Source organism: Lemur catta, chromosome 10 (assembly GCF_020740605.2).
Source record: "Lemur catta isolate mLemCat1 chromosome 10, mLemCat1.pri, whole genome shotgun sequence".
Taxonomy (NCBI): domain Eukaryota; kingdom Metazoa; phylum Chordata; class Mammalia; order Primates; family Lemuridae; genus Lemur; species Lemur catta.
Genome location: NC_059137.1, coordinates 63,978,611 through 63,999,922, shown reverse-complemented (window position 1 = coordinate 63,999,922; position 21,312 = coordinate 63,978,611). Strand labels below are relative to the sequence as shown.

Here is a 21,312-nt window from a genome sequence, read left to right as displayed (position 1 = left end):
CATGACGCCTGGCTGATTTTTCTATTTTTGGACAGGTTCTCTCTCTTCCTCAGGCTGGTCTCCAACTCCTGAGCTCAAGCAATCCTCCTGCCTCAGTATCCCAGAGTGATAGGATCATAGGTGTGAGCCACCGAGCCTGGCCAAGGCCCTTTTTCTTAATGAAAGACTAGAAGCATTATTTCAGATCCCTTTGAATTCTTAGTTATACATTGGGAAAATGCCTAAATGACCAAATGGCCCCCATGATGAATCGGAAATTTCAATCCTACCTATTTTTTGACAAGTAATCTTAGAATAGAGGTTTTTTTAAAAATCAAATCAGAATGTCAAGCTGAAAATCTGGCACAGCAACTTGGTTAAGTAGCTGGCTACACTGTTCATAACTGTTTTCAGAAAGCATTTGTCATTACTAGCAAAAATATGGATTAGCGTGCCAGAACAGTTAGAATAGGGGAACAGAGCAACTTTTAAAGTCCATTTTAATTTTTTTTTTTTTTTTTTTTTTGAGACAGAGTCTTACTCTGTTGCCCGGCTAGAGTGAGTGCCGTGGTGTCAGCCTAGCTCACAGCAACCTCAAACTCCTGGGCTTAAGCGATCCTACCGCCTCAGCCTCCCGAGTAGCTGGGACTACAGGCATGTGCCACCATGCCCAGCTAATTTTTTCTATATATATTTTAGTTGGCCAGATAATTTCTTTCTATTTTTAGTGGAGACGGGGTCTCGCTCTTGCTCAGGCTGGTCTCGAACTCCTGACCTCGAGCGATCCACCCACCTCGGCCTCCCAGAGGGCTAGGATTACAGGCGTGAGCCACCGCGCCCGGCCCATTTTAATATTATTTTTAAAAAGAAATTTTCAAGCACATTTAGAAACCCATTGCTATATACCAACAAATAATACCCATTCTGCATGGATAACTACCAGACAGTATAAACTGGAGGAGGTGATCTCTTTAAAACCCTTCCAGCTCTAGTTTTCACTTTATTTTTCTTTAAAATAGTTTGCTTTAACATTCCTAACGTCAAGGACATAAAATAAAATTTTCATTTTAAGTTACTTGTTTTTTATTATAGTTTGCCTTAGCTGTTATGGTTATCTGTATATTAAATGCTAAGTGCACTTTGGAATTAGAATTAATGCATCGAAGCTGCTCTTATTTTCCAGAACACTGAAGTTTCTGTCTCTTGCTGTCTGTTAGTCATCACTGATATGCCCAAGTTGTAAAATGAGGCTCATGCTTTATTGGCGTTTATGGGTATTATACATTTGAGTTAATGACGAAAAACTTTCCATAGTTGCTCACTCCCCAGTTGTGCCTATGTTAACCACTGTTACCTGGTAGGAATTTGGAGGCTCTAGACCGGAGTGCCAGAATTGTGATGGCATTTTGTAACTGCTCCTGTTGTTTTATCTCTTTTGCTTGGGTAGCATTTACTGTTCTGTTCTTCATAGACTTCTATTAGTGGTCCAGGGCTGTTAATGAAACCACTAGTAATCCTTAAGAATTCACATGAATCTAAGTTGCTGGGTTGAAACCAGAGGGGAGTCTAAACTCTTATTTTCAGCAGACAAGTTTTATATTGGTTAATTTAATTCAGTGGTTCCCAATCCTGGCTGCACAATAGAATCACCTGGGGAGAGGTTTAAAAAAAAAAAACCAACCAACCAACCAACCAACAAACAAACAAAAAAACCTGATGCCTGAGCCCACCTGCAGATAGCTTACTTTATTGTATCTGTATGGTTGAAAAGCCCATCCTTAATTCAGGTGAGGCTAAAGGGCAGCCAGGGCTGAGACCACTGAATTTTGCTTCGTTGGCCTCTTTAATTTTGTCTTTCTTGGCTGCACCTTTTTTGTTTTGTTCAAACACAACAGTCATTTGTTAGAGTTACTGCTGGTGCATGTGTATCCTATGTGGTGCCTGCAAATACAGATGGATCCTTACCAAGTTCAGATAATTCTTTATGGGCCATTCAAGACCAGCCAGAGTTTCAGCACTATTCAAAAAACATTTCTGGCAATACAGGTGACAAATTCCCTCTGATTTAACAAATGAAAGCTAGTTTAACGTCTAATGATGTTCTTTGCTTCAGTAGTTAGTTAGCCTCAACATAATCTTCATGACTTTGAATTGAATTACATGGGCACTTGTAAAAGGCTTTCTATTACTGAGCACTGTGTAAGCACTGGAGAGGACGCCAATGGGAACGTAGCATGAATGGACTCAGGGAGTTTACATTCTCATTGAAGAGACACACGTGAAACTCAGAAGACAGAGACAGGGCGTATTTTAGTATGAACAGTATGTGCTGCAGGACAATGATAGAATAAAAGAGATCTCTGTGGGCCGGGTGCAGTGGTTCATGCCTGTCATCCTAGCACTCTGGGAGGCCAAGGCCGCAAGATCGCTTGAGGTCAGGAGTTCGAGACCAGCCTGAGCAAGAGACAGACCTTGTCTTCCTAAAAATAGTAAAACTTAGCCGGGCATGGTGGCGCATGCCTGTAGTCCCAGCTACTTGGGAGGCTGAGGCAGGAGGATCGCTTAACCCCAGGAGTTTGAGGTTGCTGTGAGCTAGGCTGTGACACCATGGCACTCTAGCCCAGGCAACAGAGTGAGACTGTCTCAAAAAAACAAAAACCCTCTACAGAATGATGTTTTAGGAAAAAAACTAGAGGGGAAATAGAATTTGGGCAAACCTTGAAAAGAGTATGGTTAGAATTTAACTGGTAAAAGATGGTGAAATTCCAGGCCTATAGAACAACCTACTAAAGAAGAGCACAGAGTTGGGAGTAATTAAGTCACAAGACCACTCTGAAGAAAGTGAACTGAGTAGGGAGTAATTGAATGGTAAAATTCCCATAGGCAGTATGAAGCCATCACATTCATTATGAAGGACCCTTGGATTACAGGAGAGGCTGGACCTTGATTGGAGAAACTTTAAAAAGCCCTATTTTATAAAACCAAGCTATGGTGAGAAGAATTATAGTACCAGGTACCTCCTGGTGAATTTATCTGGAAATGTGGTTGGGGGGGCAGGGTGGTTACTGGGTTGAGAAATGATGTTCTGTATCTCTGTTAGAGAAGTGGTTACACAGGCATATATATTTACCCAAGCTCATCCAACTTACACTGAAAATCTGTACTTTATTGCATATTGATTATACCTCAATTTAAAAATATTTTTTAAAAGTCATATTTAAAAAGAAAGGTAGACAACCTAAGGATTAAAAGACTCAAACCATAACAACCAAGGGAAATATATGACTGCGATTCTGATTCAAACACCCTATAAAAATTTTTTTAAAGAAACCCTTGGAGAAATTTGAATACCAACTGGATATGCAACGATCATAAACAATTATCTTTTTTTTTAGGTTTGATAGTTTTAGCCTTAATGGTTTGCTTGTTTTTTAAAAGAGTTTTTTTCTCCTAGGGGCATATACCAAAATGTTTATGAATCCAAATGATAGGCTCTCTGGCTTTTGCTTCAAAATACTAGTGTGAGTGTGTGGAGGAACTTTCAAGGAAACCAGATATCTCTCTGATCATTATCAAAGCTAGTGATGGGAACACGGGAGTTAATTATACTGTTGTCTACTTTTGTACATGTTTACGGTTTCAGTAATAAAAACTGTTAATGTATTTGCATTTAAAAAGCCATTGTTGGTTCTTGAATAGGAAAATGCTTAGTGAAAGTATTTCTCTAGGAAGAGTGTTCTGGCACTCAGGGATTAACTAGTAGCATTTTTTGGAGGTTACTACAGTAATTTCAAAGTAAAGATGAGTGGACTTAAGAGAAGGAGAAGTGACGATAAATGCCGTGCTTTGTTTACTCTGCTTAAAGTCAGCAGGACATTAAACATTTCATATTTATAATTAGGGGACACATCAGGTCATGGGGGCATTAAACATTGTTTGGAGGGCTGCATTCAAGTGTTTTGTGTGTGTGTGTGTGTCCAGGAGGAAGCTGGATTTGTGAAGGAATCACCTGGAGAGCAGCCCCTGACCCTAGAGCTAGAGGGGGAAGCATTGTGTTGTTCATGAGTAGACAAAGGACTGTTCATAGAATTAGGAAATGTCAGTTGTAATCCAGCTCTGGCCTCAAGCAAGTCACTGAACCTAGGTGGCCTTCAAAATTCTTAGCTGGAATTATGAGAATTAAAATTTAGATGATCTCTAATGCCTCACTTTGAATATTTTGCCAACCCCTACTCTTTCATTATAGTGTCATTGTTTTAAACCAGTAATTTTCAAAGTGGGCCACCTCCATCAATGATTCTTATGGGTGGGGAATGTCAGAAATGTCCATCACTGGGCCTCCATCCCAGACCTACAGAATGATTTTCTAGCAGCAAGTTCCTGGGAATCTGCATTTTAGCAAAACATCCAGGTGATTCTTATGAACAACAGACCTGGAAGAAAATGGTGTCAGGGCTTGGCATTGCTGCATTTTCTTCAGATTGCTTCAAAATACATACAGTCAGTACTTAAATTGCTTTTCCTCTAAGGATCTAAGAGATTTCAAAGCTTTATTTTAAAAGGGATAAAGTTGTGATCAAATTCTTATCACATAACATTATTGTAAGTAGATTTCAATTTTTAATTTTTGTTTTTAACATATTTTTAATGCATAATTTAGGAAATAATAGGGACACAAAAAGAAGAAATATATAGCAACCAATGAGTCTTTAGCCTTAGAAAAGCAGTGTTAAGCCAGGCACAGTGGCTCACACCTGTAACCCTAACATTTTGCATGGGAGGGCAAGGTAGGAGGATCTCTTGAGGCCAGGAGTTGAAGATGAGCCTGGGCAAGAGTGAGACTTTGTTTCTACCAAAAAAAACCAGAAAAATTGGCCAGGTGTGGTGGCATGCACCTGTAGTCCCAGCTACTTGGGAGGCTGAGGCAGGAGGATTGCTTGAGCCCAGGAGTTTGAGGTTGTAGTGAGCTATGGTGATGCTACTGCACTCTACCTAGGTGGAGGGAGACCTTTTCTCAAAAAAAAGAAAAAGAAAATCAGTGTTAAACAAGTGTGTCATATATCCTTCCAGAATTTTTCTAATATGTATACATATAATTATTTACCAAAGTAGGTTTATTTTCTCCATACTGTTGTATAACGTATTTTTAATACTCATGGACACATTATGCTTATCTTTCAATGTTAATAAATGTCCTCCTACATCAGCATTTTAAATGGCTGCATAGAATTCCTTTGTATAAGTGTACCAGAGCTTATTCACCAGTTTCTTATGGGCAGACTGTGATGTCTGCTTCTTTTTACTGTTTTAAAGGTGGAAACGATGACCATTTTTCTATATCTTTTTGTACATCCTTAGGATAAAATTTCTAGAAATCAAATTACTGAGTCAAAGAATTTTCTATTCTTTTTCAAGTGATTTTGTACACAGTTAATCCATACTCCCTATAGAAAAGAATGGCAATGTGAGTACAGGGAAAAATTATTAATAAAACTACTATAGCTGTTGTATTTTGGTATAGAGTCTTCCAGGTGTGGCTGTGTATATATACTAATTAATGTACTTTAATAGGATCACATAATACATGGAATTTTATTATCTGCTTTTTCCATTTAACCATATATTATAACATCTTTCCATGTCACATACACTGAAAATCCTATGATATATTTATATATATTAATTGCAAAATACTGAATCCAGTTTCTCTGCTTCAGGCCATGAACATATGCAAAAGCACTCTTGTAGATACGAGAGAAACAAAGTTGATCAGAACTGTGTCATGTTCTCAAAACACTTATTCTAGAAAGGAGCCTAAAGTCACTTTATAGCTTGTATCACAGATTCCAGAAAAGGGTACGGAGGATAGAATGTGAGCGTTCAGGGAAAGGAATGTTACTTTTAGTGAAGGGAGATCAGGGAAGGCTCGGAAGAAGTGATGGGAGGGTTGGCCATGTGAAGATGGGGAAGAAAGGCACTCCAGGTGGGAGAGAGCCAGGGCACGCTAAGAGGAAATGAGAGACCCCCACTCTATATGCAGAGAGTGTTTCCACCTGCTGGGATGCAGCCTCTGTCCCCATCAGGACCTCAGGAGTAGTGGGAAATGAAGTTGGGAGGTAAGTGCATGCCGGATTATGGGTGACTGATAGAATGTCTGGCTATGCGGTGTGGACTGTGTTTACTGAGCAGTGGGGTGTTTGTTTAGGTTTTGCTGCATTTTGTTTTAGGATAATGATGCCGTCAGAGCTGAGTAGGAACATTACTCTGCAGCAGTGTGCCAGGCAAGAAATGGTGATGAAAGAGGGGCTGTCAGGATGCTACTCCTGTGACCCAAAACCAAGGCCAGCATGGTAGCCAGGGCAGAGAGAAAAGAAGACATGCTGTGGGGTTAGAATGACAACCTTGGCAGGTCCACATCTGGTCACGAGGGAAAAGGTTAAGAATCAAGGCATTAGGGATTCCATTTAGGGGGCTTGGGTAGCAGTCCCATTTTAAATGATGAGCTGTAAGAATCTTTTTTTTTTTTTTTTTTTAAAGCCTGTTTTGTTCAGTCCTAGCATCACATACTCTATACCCGTCTCCTCCCTGATAGGAAATAATTTGGAATATACCTGTAAGTGTGGAGGCCTTCAGTCAAGAGGGCCAATAAGCACCCAGATATCCCGGCATGAGCAAGAGGCGGGGACCACGGATGGCAAAGCCCTCAGCAGCCAGGACGCCTTCCCCACCCAGGAGTGTGCGCTGTCTCCGCTGAACCTGACAGATGACCAGATAGCTGCTGGCCTCTACGGTAACGTTTCTCAGTCCTGGGCATCAGGATTCTGGGACCAGCATTGTCAGCATTCCAGCTTAATACCAGTGTGCTTTATAAACTGACCTGGAAAAAAACATTATATTGTTGTTTAGAAGGCAGACCTAGAATACCATTAAATTAAGAGTACCAAAGAAAGCAAGTTTTCTTAAGGGGATTGTTCAGCTTATCTGATGTTGCAAATTATTAAATATGTTAAACAGCAGTTCACTGTTTCACATTCTGGCAGGCATAAATTTTTCCCAGGTTATCTCAGCTGTAGAAAAAGAATAATAATAATAATCCCTATCTTAGTGCCTAAGGGGTTTCTGAGGCTCAAATGAGACACGACATCACTTTATAAACAGTAAATCCTGGCACAAATGCCAGTTGTCACTGGTTTTGTTATGTCTGGAAGTAGTGATTGACTTTTTTCCCATTTGAAAACTGTTATTAATGGAACTTGGTATTATTTTCTTTGTATGCACACATTTTTCCAAAGAATTTTGTGCAAGTTTCTCATATATACATGCCAAGATCTATGTTTACATGCATGAGGAAAAATAATTGTACAGGAAGAGAGATTACCTATTCATTTAACTTGTATGGGTATGAGTTTTGTTCATATTGATCACCTTGATTCACTTTTTCACAGTATGTACAAGTAATGAAAGTACGCTGAAGTCCATCATGAAGAAGAAAGATGGTAACAAAGATTCAAATGGCACGAAAAAGAATCTTCAGTTTGTTGGCATTAATGGAGGGTAAGGAAAGATGGTACTAGAGTTTAACACTGTCTGTCTCCTTTGCCTTCTGCCTATTTAAGTCATATTTTAAGGTACCTGGTCTGGGAAGCTGCCACATCTTGGTGATGGAAGAGTCCCTCCTCAGAAAGGTGCATTCGGGCTTCTCTTCTCTTCTTGCTATCTTTAAGGATATGTCACTCTCTTAAAGATACCTGATGAAGCTGAGCAGTTTACACCTCCTCACCTCTGATCTGAAAAAAATTAGTCTTCAACGAATGCAGCAGGGTTCCTGCACTGTTGGACAACTTGTACTTACCTATATTAGAAATCACAAATGAGCAGAGACTGAGGGCATCACTCAGTGGGCCAGTGATAGTCAAACACTTCTTCAAAATGGGTTGTTTGGCTTAGTTCTCCATGTTCACAAAGCTGTAGGGCCTTTCACCTGAAGAATGACCTAGCCACGCCGTCAGTTCTTTGCTTTCTAAATAGAATGTTTATTGTTCGTTCCTCCTTTTCCAACTGGCCCAGGTAAATAGTTAAGCCTGTTTGTCCTCCTATAATTGAATCAAAGCAAATAATTGATTAGTAGATAATTATTCAACATCAATAATGATATATTAATCAGCAAGAAAACAAAAGTACAAAGTTAGTTAATATTTATAGTAAAGTGTGCCACCAAGATACCACAATGGTACCTATTTTCTAAATCTTAAAAGCTTTATTGGTTGATGTGGCCCAGGAGATTTTGGAGGGCGTGCACCAGAGAAACTATTGGTTATTTAAGTAATATATTCACCTTGACACTGGGAGAATTAATAGGGCAAAATAGGAAGAATGGGGAAAAAAAGGAAAGACATAAAAAATGAGCACCAGCAGATCTGGTTTCCATAAAGTAAATTTTCTCTTGATTTATACTAAGCCAGAGATGCCATAATTTTTTTTAACAAGTGGTATATGATACCAGCTGGCAACCCAGGTTGTCCCTCATAACACATTGACTACCACACTAGAAAAAAATTTTTTTTCCTTGGGGCCATGGTGTTTTATTATGAAAATAGAATAAAAACTTCAAAAACAAAATGATTCTTTCTAATGTAATGAAAAATTAGTTACTTTTTAGTTTTCTGTGTGTGAGTTATATGCAACTTGAAAATTAGTTCTTGCAGCTCCCAAAGTGGAGATGTGAGTTACATATGCTTCACGAGGCCCTGGGCTCAAAACTAGCCTGAGTTAAATACAACTCACGTGGCAGTTAATATGTTAAGTCAGAATATGTTCAAAACCACTAGGCATTTAAATAGACCTTACTTTTAACTTCTAAGGGCATGGTCTAAAACAACTGGCAAAATTTCTGGAGTCAGCTAGCAGCTTTCCCTGCGTAAAAATTTCTGTCACTGGGTCTTTATGGGCACACCTTGCATCTCCTGAAATCCCAATTGCCACCTAGGTATGAAACAACTTCAAGTGATGATTCCAGCTCAGATGAAAGCTCTTCTTCCGAGTCAGATGACGAGTGTGATGTCATTGAATATCCTCCTGAAGAAGAGGAGGAGGAGGAAGAGGAGGATGAAGACACTCGGGGAATGGCAGAAGGGCACCATGCAGTTAATATTGAAGGTTTCAAGTCTGCCAGGGTGGAAGATGAGATGCAGGTTCAAGAATGTGAACCTGAGAAGGTGGAGATCAGAGAGAGGTGTGGTACATTCCCCTTTCCTCCCCGACCTTCCCATGCTTAATGTACTTTGGCAATAGAGTTGGCCAGTTCAGAGATTGTGCAGTTGTATCTATTTGGTCTTATCTGTTCCTCAGAGGTATGCACATCTCATTGAGATATTAATAAATAAAAGTGCAGAGTGTGGTAACTCTTGGATCTTTTATGGTAGCAAAGAGAATGGCTTTATATCTAATCACATTTGTTCTCTGAAACTCTTTTTGCTATCTAATTTTACATTTGAAACCACCATCCACTAAAGCTTCCATTGTTTCAACATCTCACCTTATATTTAAAGACATATTTGAATTTTTTGGTGACCAGCACACAGTTCTTTAAGATTTCAGATTTTATCTTTAGCCATTTAATATGGATGTCAGTATTATTATTACAGGATCATTGGGTGAGAAACGGTTGTTTGGCCTCAACCACAGATTACATTTCCTGTAAAGGTGATATACATCACTTACATGTCTATGTGTTGTGCATTGAGTGTTCAGGAACACCACAAGAATGGATTTAGGAATATTATAAATAGAAGCTGAAATAAAATATCACACAGTCTTGTTGGCTGAAACACGAACCTAAAAATGTAAGTTTTAAAGACTATTAGCAAGTATGGATTTTGTGCTCATAAAGCAGGAGAGAATAGAATGGAAAAGATGGAAATTTCAGTGTGGTTTTTCACTATGTGGAATATAAATAGAACATTTCAGAAAACTCAATCTCCATTTAATTTGGCAAATGAAAGTTTAACTGCATTAACAAGGTAAGTGTTTTTAGTTTGTATTTCCAAGTGTTTTCAAATGGCTCAATAATATCTTGTCATCTGTTTTTTTTTAACAGCTTCAGATATAATTTCTGTACCATATGTCATCTGTTTTTTTCAGTTTAATTTTTTATATGGGATAAACAAACACTTCTTAAGTCACCAAATGTGGGTTCAGATGTGTGGTTTACTGGTCAGCATAATAGCTATCGGGTAATTTGGAGCTCTTCAACCCCTCAAGAGTAAAAATATGTTTAAGAACTTAGAACAAAAGGAGCAAAAAATTTCCAAATGTTACGCCGTAATGTTGTAAACGCCAAACTGGGGAAACTGAAAGTATCGTCATAAAAAGACCTTGAGCTTTGGCTGGAGGTACTGGCTCTGCACGGGGGCATCAGTCCTCAGACATCTGCAGATGCCCAGGGTCCCTCCAGCCAAGCATCTTGCACCATCACCACCTGCCTAGGCTGGCTTTGGGGCCACTTGTCTTTTAAAGGGTAATATAGGGTTAAGATAAAAATGGCTTTCCTCTTGTGGCCAGTCATGAACATGAGCTCTCTTTATTTTTCTCCCCTTTCAGGTATGAGTTAAGTGAAAAGATGTTGTCTGCATGCAACTTACTGAAAAATAATATAAATGACCCCAAAGCTTTGACCAGCAAAGATATGGTGAGTCTGACCTAAAGACACTGTCCCCAGTTTGTACAAAGTGCCCGGGTGGGCACCACTGTCAGTGTGGTCACAGCCTGCCCCTGAGCTGCTGCTGTTGGCCTGCTTGTCCCCTTACTGTTTCTAGCAGGAGTGCGCACTGTGAGCATTGTGCTGCCCAGCTCCCCGGATCACACTGTGAATGCTTCCCTGAGGCCCAACTTCGGACATTCTTTACCCACCCTGTACTTTTCTTGGGGTGGAGGCATCTGTGAGGCATACACTTGCAGAGGAAGGCAGGGCTAATTGCTGTCAGTTGTCTTCTTTCTCCGTATTCCACTTCTGTTTACAGAACCTTACGATCCAGGGAGCAGCATCTCAGAATTTTTTTAAGTTAGCATATGTTTTTAAAAGAAACCTATCTGGGCTGAGGTCAGCATTCCTTTCAGTTATGAAACTGTATATTATGTTTTGATGTGGAATGCAGGCGGCCACTATTTTTAAACATAAAAATAACTGCACTTGTCATCTCATAGTTTGAGAAATTCAGAAGCAAACAGCAAAGAGGTTGTGGTTGCCTTAGTGATCATGAATGGCACAACATAGGACACATAAATATTTCCTATGGCAATGGTCAATCTGATGTCATTGCCAGGTATGACACTCTCTCATGCACTGACGTTTTTATGTGTGCAGATTCTTTCATAGGCCAGACCAACCCTCTGGTTGATAGCTCTGTCTTCAGGGCTTTGAGAAAAATATAGTCGGAGGACCCCCATGGATCCCAAAATCCATAGAAACTGAAGTCCCTTATATAAAATAGCATCGTATTTGCATATAACCTACATATACTTTAAATCATCTGTAAAGACATAGTACATTGTAAATGCTATGTAAATAGTTCTTACGCTGTATTTTTTATTTGTATTATTTTTATTGTTATTTTTTTCTTATTTTTACTTTTTCAAATATTTCACTCCACAGTTGGTTGAATTGTGGATACAGAACCTGCAGATACAGAGGGTTGGTCAGCTGTATACATAAAATTCCTGGTTGAGGAGAAGCATAGAACTGCATGTTGAAATTCATCAGTACAAATTAAAGGCCTGGCTATACCTTGGTCACAAATAGTAAAACTATGAAATGTCACTGCAGTGTCAGTATTTCCCACTAGGTTTAACCTGAACTTAAAACTGTTGCTTTAGGACCCCAGATTTTATAGCTATAGTATACTGTTTTTATGGTTCTGAAGATGCTAGCTTATGTGGTTTTTAGGAAGGACCTTACATGCCTGCATCCCCAAACTGTCGTGCACGGTGTTATGCACACACTCTGTGACCAGTACATTTTTTGTTGATTGAATTTCCATTCAGTATAAAAGTGTTTAAGGTATTGTGCTTTGAAAAGTAGCAGACATCTGAGCAGTCACAATGCCAGGGCCAAATAGTTGTATCAGGACACTGATTATTTAAGCAGTAACAGAGTTAGGACAGCCAGAGGACATAATTTCCCTTTTTTCTGTGTGATGACTCCAAAGAAATAGAAATCTAAATGTGTAAAAGACTGAGCAGAAGAAAAGAAAATTAGATAAAGAGTAAGCAAAGCACAAATCAATGCTAAAGTCACAGAAAAGAAGGCCCACAGAAAATGGCATTGCAGGCATCTCCATCACCAGCCCTGGCTGTGCCTGGTCAGCGTGAAGCTTTATGTGATCCACACTTGACTTGATCCTCCACAAAACAAGCGCCACGTTCATGTGGCCACAGTCTAAGGAAGTCCGAGTGGGGCTGATGATCAGAGGCAGATGATCCGAATGAGAAATGAAATTAGTTGCAGACCTGCTTTTTATCCCTTTCCATGGCTGAGCATTTGTATTTGGGATTGGGATGGGAACTGGGTTGGCTTCATGCTTATGGTCCCCCAGCACAGGACTGTGGAGGAGTCGGAGGAGTTGAGGTTGGTCTGGATAGGAAGGAAGCAGCATAATTAAGTGTGGGCTAATTAATTTCTTCCTGATCTCTATGAAAATCATTTGCAAGGTCAGCATAATTATATAACATTAATAGCTTGGTGTAATAAATTAAGCCAGGCCTAAGTGTTTCATTCTTATCACAAACACTGTGAAAGGAAGGTATTATCCCTATTTTCAGATGAGGAAGCTGAGACAGGGTGAAAGTAACTTCCCCATGGTCATATAGCTCATAAGTAGCAGAGCCCAAATTTGAGTGTCGGTGGTCTGGCTCCAGACCCTCTGGTCTTGCACAGTGCTATGTGGTCTCTTTTATAGAAATCAGAATATGTATGTGGCTTAAAATCAGGAGGGATGTCCCAGTTTGCTGTCTGAAGCTTCTCTTAGGGCTCTGGGTTTCGTTAGTTGTTTCTGAGAGCAGATTCTAACTGGGTGTACTTTGACTATAAAAGGCCTAGCTACTTGGGCTTCCAGGCTGGGGCTCAGAAAGGTTTATAAATAGAAGAACTAATGGCCGATCGGTATTTTGGCAGAGGTTCTGTCTGAACACCCTCCAGCACGAGTGGTTCCGCGTGTCCAGTCAGAAATCAGCCGTTCCAGCCATGGTGGGGGACTACATAGCTGCTTTTGAGGCCATCTCCCCAGACGTCCTCCGCTACGTCATCAACATGGCCGACGGCAACGGCAACACGGCCCTCCACTATAGCGTGTCCCACTCCAACTTTGAGATTGTGAAGCTGCTGTTGGACGCTGGTACGTTGGCTGCACCCATCTCTTCTCGAACAGCCCTTGGGTTGTGACTCATCTCAAAAAAGCTGGTTGAGCCACTCCTGAATTCTCTGACCAGCCTAAAATCCTTTTCATTGCTTTTCCTTATGCGGTGGCAAGAATATTATTCTTGAGACATTCATGGGAGGTTTGAAGTTTACACAAAACTGGGTGACACAGATTCCAGATCTGTTCTGAATGGAGGTTTTGAGGATATTCTTGCTGCAGTTCAGCTGCGTTCAAGTGAGGTGTATCCCTGGTAATAAACATGACTCACGTTCCTTCCTGAGCTGAGTCACGCAGGCTTGGCTGCTTTGCTCCCAGCAGGCAGAGAGCTGCTTACAGGCCCAGAGTCATAGCGTTGGTGCTTGTGCACCACTCAATCTGTCCTTGCTCCACGACCACCATCCTAGGGTCTTGCGGAAGTAGGGGACTCAAGATGGACACCAGGCAAAGCCACTGTAGCAGATTATGGTAGAATCATCACCATTCTCACCAAAATATGCTGTTACTGGGGAAGCAAAATAGAGGAAAGGGAGTGTTATTCTTATATCTGACCGAGGATAGTGAGAATAGTGGAAATTTGCTATCCCAGAATGTAGCCCGTGGATAATACTACACATGAAGTGAGAAGGTGGTACATAGAAAGGTCCCCTTGAGAAATGGCTTTCAAGTTTTTGTTCAAGTGGAGCAGCCCAGTGATACACGTAGTCCCCAAGTCACTTTCATTTATTTTTGTAATACATATTTTTACTTCTAGTGTGTGACTGGTACAGAATTCACAGTACCTTAGTCTAATTAACACACTGACTGCCACACTAGAAAAAAAACTGTTTTCCTCAAGGCCACAGTGTCTTATTATGAAAATAGAACAAAAACTTCGAAAACAAAAGCGATCCTTTCTGAATTAATGAAAACTTTTTTTTATTGCTTTCTGAGTTATATGCAATTAAATTGTCAATATTAACTGTAACAATAAGAACATCAACAAGATTTTCACAAACCATGTGCTTACATATGCTTCATGAGGCCCCGGGCTCAAAACTGGTGTGAGTTAAATATAACTCACGTGGCAGTTAATGTGTTAGTGAGGATACAATGTGAACATCTGATTTGGAATACACAAGAAAACTGTCCGATTTTCCTGAATTGTCTGTCCAGTTTTTTCTACTCTGCTTTGGGAATTTTGGATTAATGCAGAGAAGAAATCCAAGCAGATTGACACTTTTTTCCTCCTGTAAGTTTGCTAGTTCCCTGTTTTAGGGGCTATGTTAGAGTATAACTGTTTCCATCTTACAGGAAGGAATTTCAAACCTCCTTCCCTTCAGACTTTCCAGACATTAAACAGAGCTGGCGATAAGGTCAGCCCAAGTTATTGTTTAAACAGAAGTGGATAATATCCAGAGAAGCTGGAAATAGGATTGCAGTATTAGTCCTGAAAGGAACAATTTAATATACTCTTGGAAAATTGGAGTGGATCAAACATCTTGGCAAATTAAATGATTTTAATTCCATTGTTGGATGGCTTGATTTAATCACTCTTCTTTATTTACTTTTTATTGCTCGCCATTATAGACTGAGATTCTGGCTGCATAAAATGTGAATCTAGGATGCTTCACCATCTGTGAAGCTTCAAAGAGCACGTGTAGTTGCCCATGTATTCTACAGCCTTTCTTTTCTTTTCCCTTTTTTACATAACAGTATGCACTGTTAAAAACACCATTATGTCCTCAGTATGCAGTTGTTTGGGATCGCAAGGTAAATTTTCAGGGTACATTTTCTACTCACTCCTTTATGATAAAAACATTCTAAACGTTTTAACTTGGTCACACGTAAATGCTGCTTTCTAATACTTACCATTCCTGGCATTTCACAGAGAGTGCTGAAAGAACTTTTAAATGCCCAAAGGATAATTTAGTCCATGAAGACTCCCTAAGAATTACTGGGTCTGTCCAGCCCTGGCTGTTTCTTAGAGGACTTCATGCATTCGCTATCAGACCACAAATCCTAGAGCTAGATGTTATATGACTGGAATTCTGCTTCTAAGGACCCCAAACGAATCAGAGTTATAAACTCAGGATCTCAGAATAAGTAGCTGTTGGATAAGTAGATAACACCATATTCAGTGTTCATACACAAGCCTCTACAAACTCTTCTTTCATCTGTGGCTCTCAATGTCTGCTTCACTCCAAAACAGTGATTTCCTAAATACAGCTGAATGCCTAGATTTCATATTCTTTATTCTCCAAAGAAGCTATTACTTAGAACAGCCTCGCAGACCTCCAAGTTGTTGCAGTTCAACCACCAAGACGTGCTGTAGAAGCTTACTGTCATTTCTGTTGCTTTCATGAAATAGAAAAAAATTTTTTTTCCATTTGGCATGAAGTCATCTCTCACATTTCCTCCTAAGTCATTCTCTGACTACCTGGTGCCATTTCACTGGGCTCTGCTAAACCACATACCTTCGGTCCCTGTGTACAGCTGCTGTTAGGAGATGGCTGCTCCCTTAATAGACTCTTCTTTGCAGATGTGTGTAACGTGGATCACCAGAACAAGGCGGGCTACACCCCCATCATGCTGGCGGCCCTTGCTGCCGTGGAAGCAGAAAAGGACATGCGGGTTGTGGAAGAACTCTTTGGCTGTGGGGACGTGAATGCCAAAGCCAGCCAGGTGAGCACACTTGCTTCCCGTGCTCGCAGTTGCAGGTGTGACCGGTGGGTACCACACAGGCCTGCTGTGATCACTCTGCCAGAGCCGACAAGGACACCACACTTCCCACCCCAGGGTACTTGCTCACCAGCTCACCCCTAGTCCATGTGCTGCCCTTGCTGACCAAACATACCAGTGAAGTATGGGCTTAAATTTTGCATTGGAAGCTTCTCCCTCCCTTGCCTTGCCCTTCTGTTTGCAGAGTTTGCACAGAAATGGTTTGTCTGCCTGCATATAAGTGACTAGGAGTCCACATCCTATGCCCAGTGTCTGTTGTTTCCTGTCTTCCTGTTGAAGTGTCTTCATGCCAGACACAGAGTGTCCCGAGTCCAGATGTGTTCACAGCTTCACTTTTATACATCTTCTGAACTCTCCAGTTCATTGCTATGAGACAGACCCTCCAAACCGAAACGAAAACTGACTCCTTTATGATCTTCCTTAGCTTCCAAGACACTAGTTTCTCCATGCCTGCCCCCGCCCAAGTAATACAACATCCAGTTCTTCCCCTCTTGTCATCACACTCTTCTCTCCCCCTCCCCCAGCACAGCCCCACTACAGCCCCCGCCTCTCCCGGCTCGGTATGTACTTCTGAAGTCCGCTGTCACTCCTTCCACAGGCGGGGCAGACGGCCCTCATGCTGGCCGTCAGTCACGGGCGGATAGACATGGTGAAGGGCCTGCTGGCCTGCGGGGCTGACGTCAACATCCAGGACGACGAGGGCTCCACAGCCCTCATGTGTGCCAGCGAGCACGGGCACGTGGAGATCGTGAAGCTGCTGCTGGCCCAGCCAGGCTGCAACGGCCACCTGGAGGACAACGTAAGCTGTGTCCCTCGCGCTTCCAGGCCGGGGCCCGGGGGGCTCAGCTTTGAGTGCTGTTCGGCAAGCGGGAGAGAATGAATTCTCCTTTATTCTGTGTGGATCGTGTTGCCATCCAGGCCACCTCCCTTCACCACCCAGCTTGGCTACGCTTGTTATGTGCAAGCCAATACTCCCATTAACTGAAGCCAAAGGCAGAGAGATAAATAGGCCTCACCCCAAAATTCATAAAAAGAAAGACAGTACTTTAATGGGCATGTATGAGAATGGGCATTCAGGTGGTGAAAGGGTTTGAGGTCACAGAGGTCGGGCTGGGATGGTTCTGTTTTTGAAGGTTTTTCTCTGCAGAGCATAGGTTAGACCAGAGCTTCCTTCAGCTCAAAACACCAGAAAGACGGGGGAAAAATATCCTTCTTTTCACTAAACTTCAGATACCTCTGGGCCCAACCCAGCAAGAAGAGCGAACCAATAGGGGTTTGTACTGGGTGGAAGGGTTCACTGTCTTAGCAGTTTCAGCGACCTCCACGTGGCTGAAACTGGTGGTGCATTTGTACCACATTCCCTTAAATTCCCCTTGAGCAGGGAGAGTGTTTCCAACTTCTCTTTCCTCAAGGACAGCTTGTGTTAGAGGAGTTTTGGTTTTTATTTGGAAGAAAAGCAGCTCCCAGAACTCAGTGTGGGAGGGAAGGACCGTACGATTAAACCACATGTGAACTGTTTGCTCCTGCTTTTGACAGGGAAATCCCTATTTCAAGACTAGATAGAAAATAAGTTGTGCTGCCTTTGCCTTGGTACTCCTTTTATATTAATCTAAATCCCTGCAATTTAATAGAAATCAAGCATTTAACTGAAATTTTCTTTCCTATATGTGGTGTTTCTCTTCTACTTAATGCAAGCCGCCTCTGAGGTGGTTAGGGCTTTAGGATCACAGCTCCTCTCCAAGAGGAAAGTTGAGAGATATCTGGCAAATCACAGGGCCTCCAAACACACACCATGGTACTCGCCTGGTCATTTGTAATTATAAGAAAAAAAAGAAACTAAATTATGTTTCTACCTGTGTCTTCTCCTACTGTTCCTTTCTGGTGGGCAAAATGGTTGAGTAAGAGTTCTTCATGGGCAGCCTGTACTTTTTGAAAATCCACAGTGTACAGATCTCCCTGCTAAATACTGTGAGACAAAGACAAAGGGAATAGGGCGATTCTCCTCTTTGACTAAGCTTTCTTGAGGGTGGAGGCTTGCCTCATTCATCTTTGCATGCTCAGGCCCCCACACTTAAAGGTTCAGAGAAGCTTGCTAAAGGAGTGAACAAATGGCTATATTTGGGGAACCTTGTCAATTGCTGGACAGTGTTTTGGTACCTTTTGGCTGTCTGGAAGTTTGAGAAACCCAACCTGGCTTGTTCTTTCCATCTTATCTTAAGGATGGCAGCACCGCGCTCTCGATAGCCCTGGAAGCAGGACACAAGGACATCGCTGTTCTCCTCTATGCCCATGTCAACTTCGCAAAAGCCCAGTCTCCGGTCAGTGTTGTACATTTGGCGTTTGTAAATAGGCTGAAATCCAGCAGCCTGGCAGACCTCTGTCCTTGGGAAATTGACAGATGCAGGTTTTATGTTGATTCTGAAAATGGAAGTTTTAGTCTGGAGCTTAAGAGTTTGTTGTGTCTGCCCCACCCTGAAGGCCAGGAGAGCTGATGTTTAACAGAGGCCGGGCCCTGCTTGTCTGCACAGAATAAAAAAACTCTCACATCCCCATGTGGAGGGAATTATTCAAATGGCACACCCTGAGCCCACGGATACATACCACCATGGTTGTGGCTTTGTTCCTAAAGCAGACGGTGGGCAGCCTGTAGTCCAGAGTTCACTCTGGGCAGTTAACTTGGATGTGGCACTGTTGAGTCCGGCTGACCTTGGAGCCATGCCTGGGGCTGTGGACATCTGTCACCTGTTCTTGGCCAGAGCTCTCAAGGCTCTGGCTCACAGGTGGTTTTTGGCTGTGATGGACCGTGCTTCTGTGTCATAGGGGACACATCTGCCTGAGGTCACTTACTAATCCCCAGTACTTTTCCTTTCCTGGTCTCTAGGGCACGCCTAGGCTTGGAAGGAAGACGTCTCCTGGCCCCACCCACCGAGGTTCATTTGATTGATTACATGCAAATCGCTCTCCATTTACACGCCACCATTAAGCTGCTAATTGTTCCTGTTGGGGTGACAGATACTGAATGTATATGTGTTGTGCCTGAGCTCACCAGCAAACAGAAGCATAAAGCCAAGGGCTAAAGGCTGAAGCTTTCGCAGTGCAGAGACTGCCAGCCTGGGCTCGCACGCCTCCTTTCTGGCCCTCCTCTCTGTGTAGGGCACACTTGAACCCAGTCTCTGGTGCTGGCGAGTCTCTGCTCCGTTATGTACAGTCGTAGGAAACTGTAACCTGACCTGAATGGGCACCTTCTGTTCCTTCTCTCCACTCCCCCACCACCACCACCACCACCACCACTAAGAAGTGTCAGGTTCTCATTGACATCATGTTTTAAAATTTTTCCACAAATATTTATATTTACTAAGTGTGGAATCATTGGAAATCTCTTCCAAAATTCCATTCCAAGGTGATGTTCCTTTTGTCTGTATTCTTTTAAAGTAAGGAAGTTTAGATGCCTTTGACTATCAGCAACTGGGGCCTGGGCTGGTAGTTTCTGATTTAAAAATAGAAGACGGAATTCTCAAAAAGTACAGAACTTACAAAAGGAAGTATTGTTAATTGGTTTTATCTAGGTGGATGTATTATATGACTTTTTATATAAAAGGTGTCTATATGAAATTGACACAGTATTTTCAACTTTTATATTCTATAGTAATTAAAGACATGAACTATATGTAACATTACCATATTTTTATTAATAATGGCGCAACCCTGTATCTATTGATAAAGGTTGGATTGCGTTAGAGGAATTGGCTATCATTTGCCTCTAGAGAAACACCGTGTAGTTCTTTGTATTTATGGATTGATTCCTTCGTACCGTGTCACATTTACTTTGGTCCTATATGTATTTAAATGTTTGAAGTGCCTTAGACTCTTGCCATATTTCCAAAATAAAATTTCATTACGCTCTCTTCCTTGATCTCCAACAGCCGTCTGCCCCGGTCCTGTTGACTTACAGCAGTGTCAGCAAACGCTGATGGATGGACTGAGCAGGGAGGGCACGCATGCTGTCTACTGGTCTCGAGACTCAGGAGGCTGAAATTTGAGACCTTATTAGGCAAACAGCTTATATCAAGACAGGTAACCTCCAAGGGCAGCCTCTGAGTTGGGTCTTCTCAGGGGCAGAAGCAATCCTTGGCTCTAATTTTGGGTGCAACTGCCGGGTGACTTGTTGAAATGTATAGCAACAAGAAAGGAGAGACACCTGGACAGTCCTTTTATTTCAGCATGCAGTTGCCCAAACAGCACCTGTTTTCAAGTTCTTTTTAAAGAGTAAAGAGAATTGGGACCATCTCATTAAAATGGAGAAGCATGACAGCCAAAATTCAAACTGTTTGGGCATAGTTGCTGGTGATGCATTTTAACCAAGGCCGTTTGGGAGAGCCAGGTGCATCAGAGAAATAGCACTGAAACTTGTGTTTCCCTCCTTCCTTCCCTCCCTTTTTTAAAATTTGAGCTCAAGAAAGAGGCCAGAGAGTGGACTTTTCCAATAGGTATTTCATTTTAATGCCTGCTTCACAGAGTTGAAGTGTGACTCTTTCAGAGAAGAGGAGCTGGGGAGCAGCAGTGAGAGTCGCGTTGGCAATGCAGGCAGACCTGGGCAGTGGCACACTGGTCTCCTGGGACCACAAAGGACTGTCTTCTGCCATGAACCATGAAAACGAGGTCACAGCCACCTGGAGTCATAAGCCTCTCTTTCCCTCTCAGGACAGATCTGTTGGCTCTGGGATTCGGACTAAATTTCAGTTCAGGTAGTTATTCAAGCCCAAGTTCCTACACATCCAAAATGGCACAATAAATTAAAGCAGAAGAGTGTGTGTTTGGAAGAGAAGTGGAGCCCTGCATTGTCTGTCCCTTAACAGCAAGACATGCCTTTTCAGCAAAGCAGACTGTATCTTGGGTAGATTGTTGGCCTGGGAATTTTTTTGTTCCATTGGAGAAAGGAAAGGCATTAATATAAATGCATTAGAAAATGAATCCCTACAGCTGAGTGCTACACTTTAGATTTCTTGGGCTAATTTTGAAAATGAAAATAAGTCTTATTTTATCTTTGAGTGAGGTCTTATACAATTATGTATCTAACCTCTGGGTAACGCACACTGGCTTGTGCCTTGTTTGCTTTAATAACACGGGACAGTTAGAATGCTTTTTATCTTGGGATCATGGCACACTATATAAACAAGCCTGATTACCCCATTGGTACAGCTGT

General features: G+C 41.8%; 1 protein-coding gene across 7 annotated transcripts in view; it reads left to right on the top strand.

Moving 5' to 3' along the window:
* Positions 1 to 21,080, top strand: part of KANK1 (KN motif and ankyrin repeat domains 1) — a 119,756-nt gene extending 98,676 nt beyond the window's left edge. For 6 of the 7 annotated variants that reach the window (XM_045562242.1, XM_045562243.1, XM_045562247.1 and 3 more), the window contains 9 exons: positions 6,572 to 6,769; positions 7,425 to 7,533; positions 8,966 to 9,211; positions 10,579 to 10,666; positions 13,148 to 13,367; positions 15,910 to 16,052; positions 16,708 to 16,908; positions 18,329 to 18,427; positions 18,991 to 21,080. In XM_045562242.1, coding sequence (XP_045418198.1) covers positions 6,572 to 6,769; positions 7,425 to 7,533; positions 8,966 to 9,211; positions 10,579 to 10,666; positions 13,148 to 13,367; positions 15,910 to 16,052; positions 16,708 to 16,908; positions 18,329 to 18,427; positions 18,991 to 19,053 — 1,367 coding nt within the window. In that variant the 3' untranslated portion in view covers positions 19,054 to 21,080. The remainder of the gene's footprint in view (positions 1 to 6,571; positions 6,770 to 7,424; positions 7,534 to 8,965; positions 9,212 to 10,578; positions 10,667 to 13,147; positions 13,368 to 15,909; positions 16,053 to 16,707; positions 16,909 to 18,328; positions 18,428 to 18,990) is intronic. The other variant, XM_045562244.1, reaches the window with a different exon arrangement.
* Positions 21,081 to 21,312: the final 232 nt, after the last annotated feature.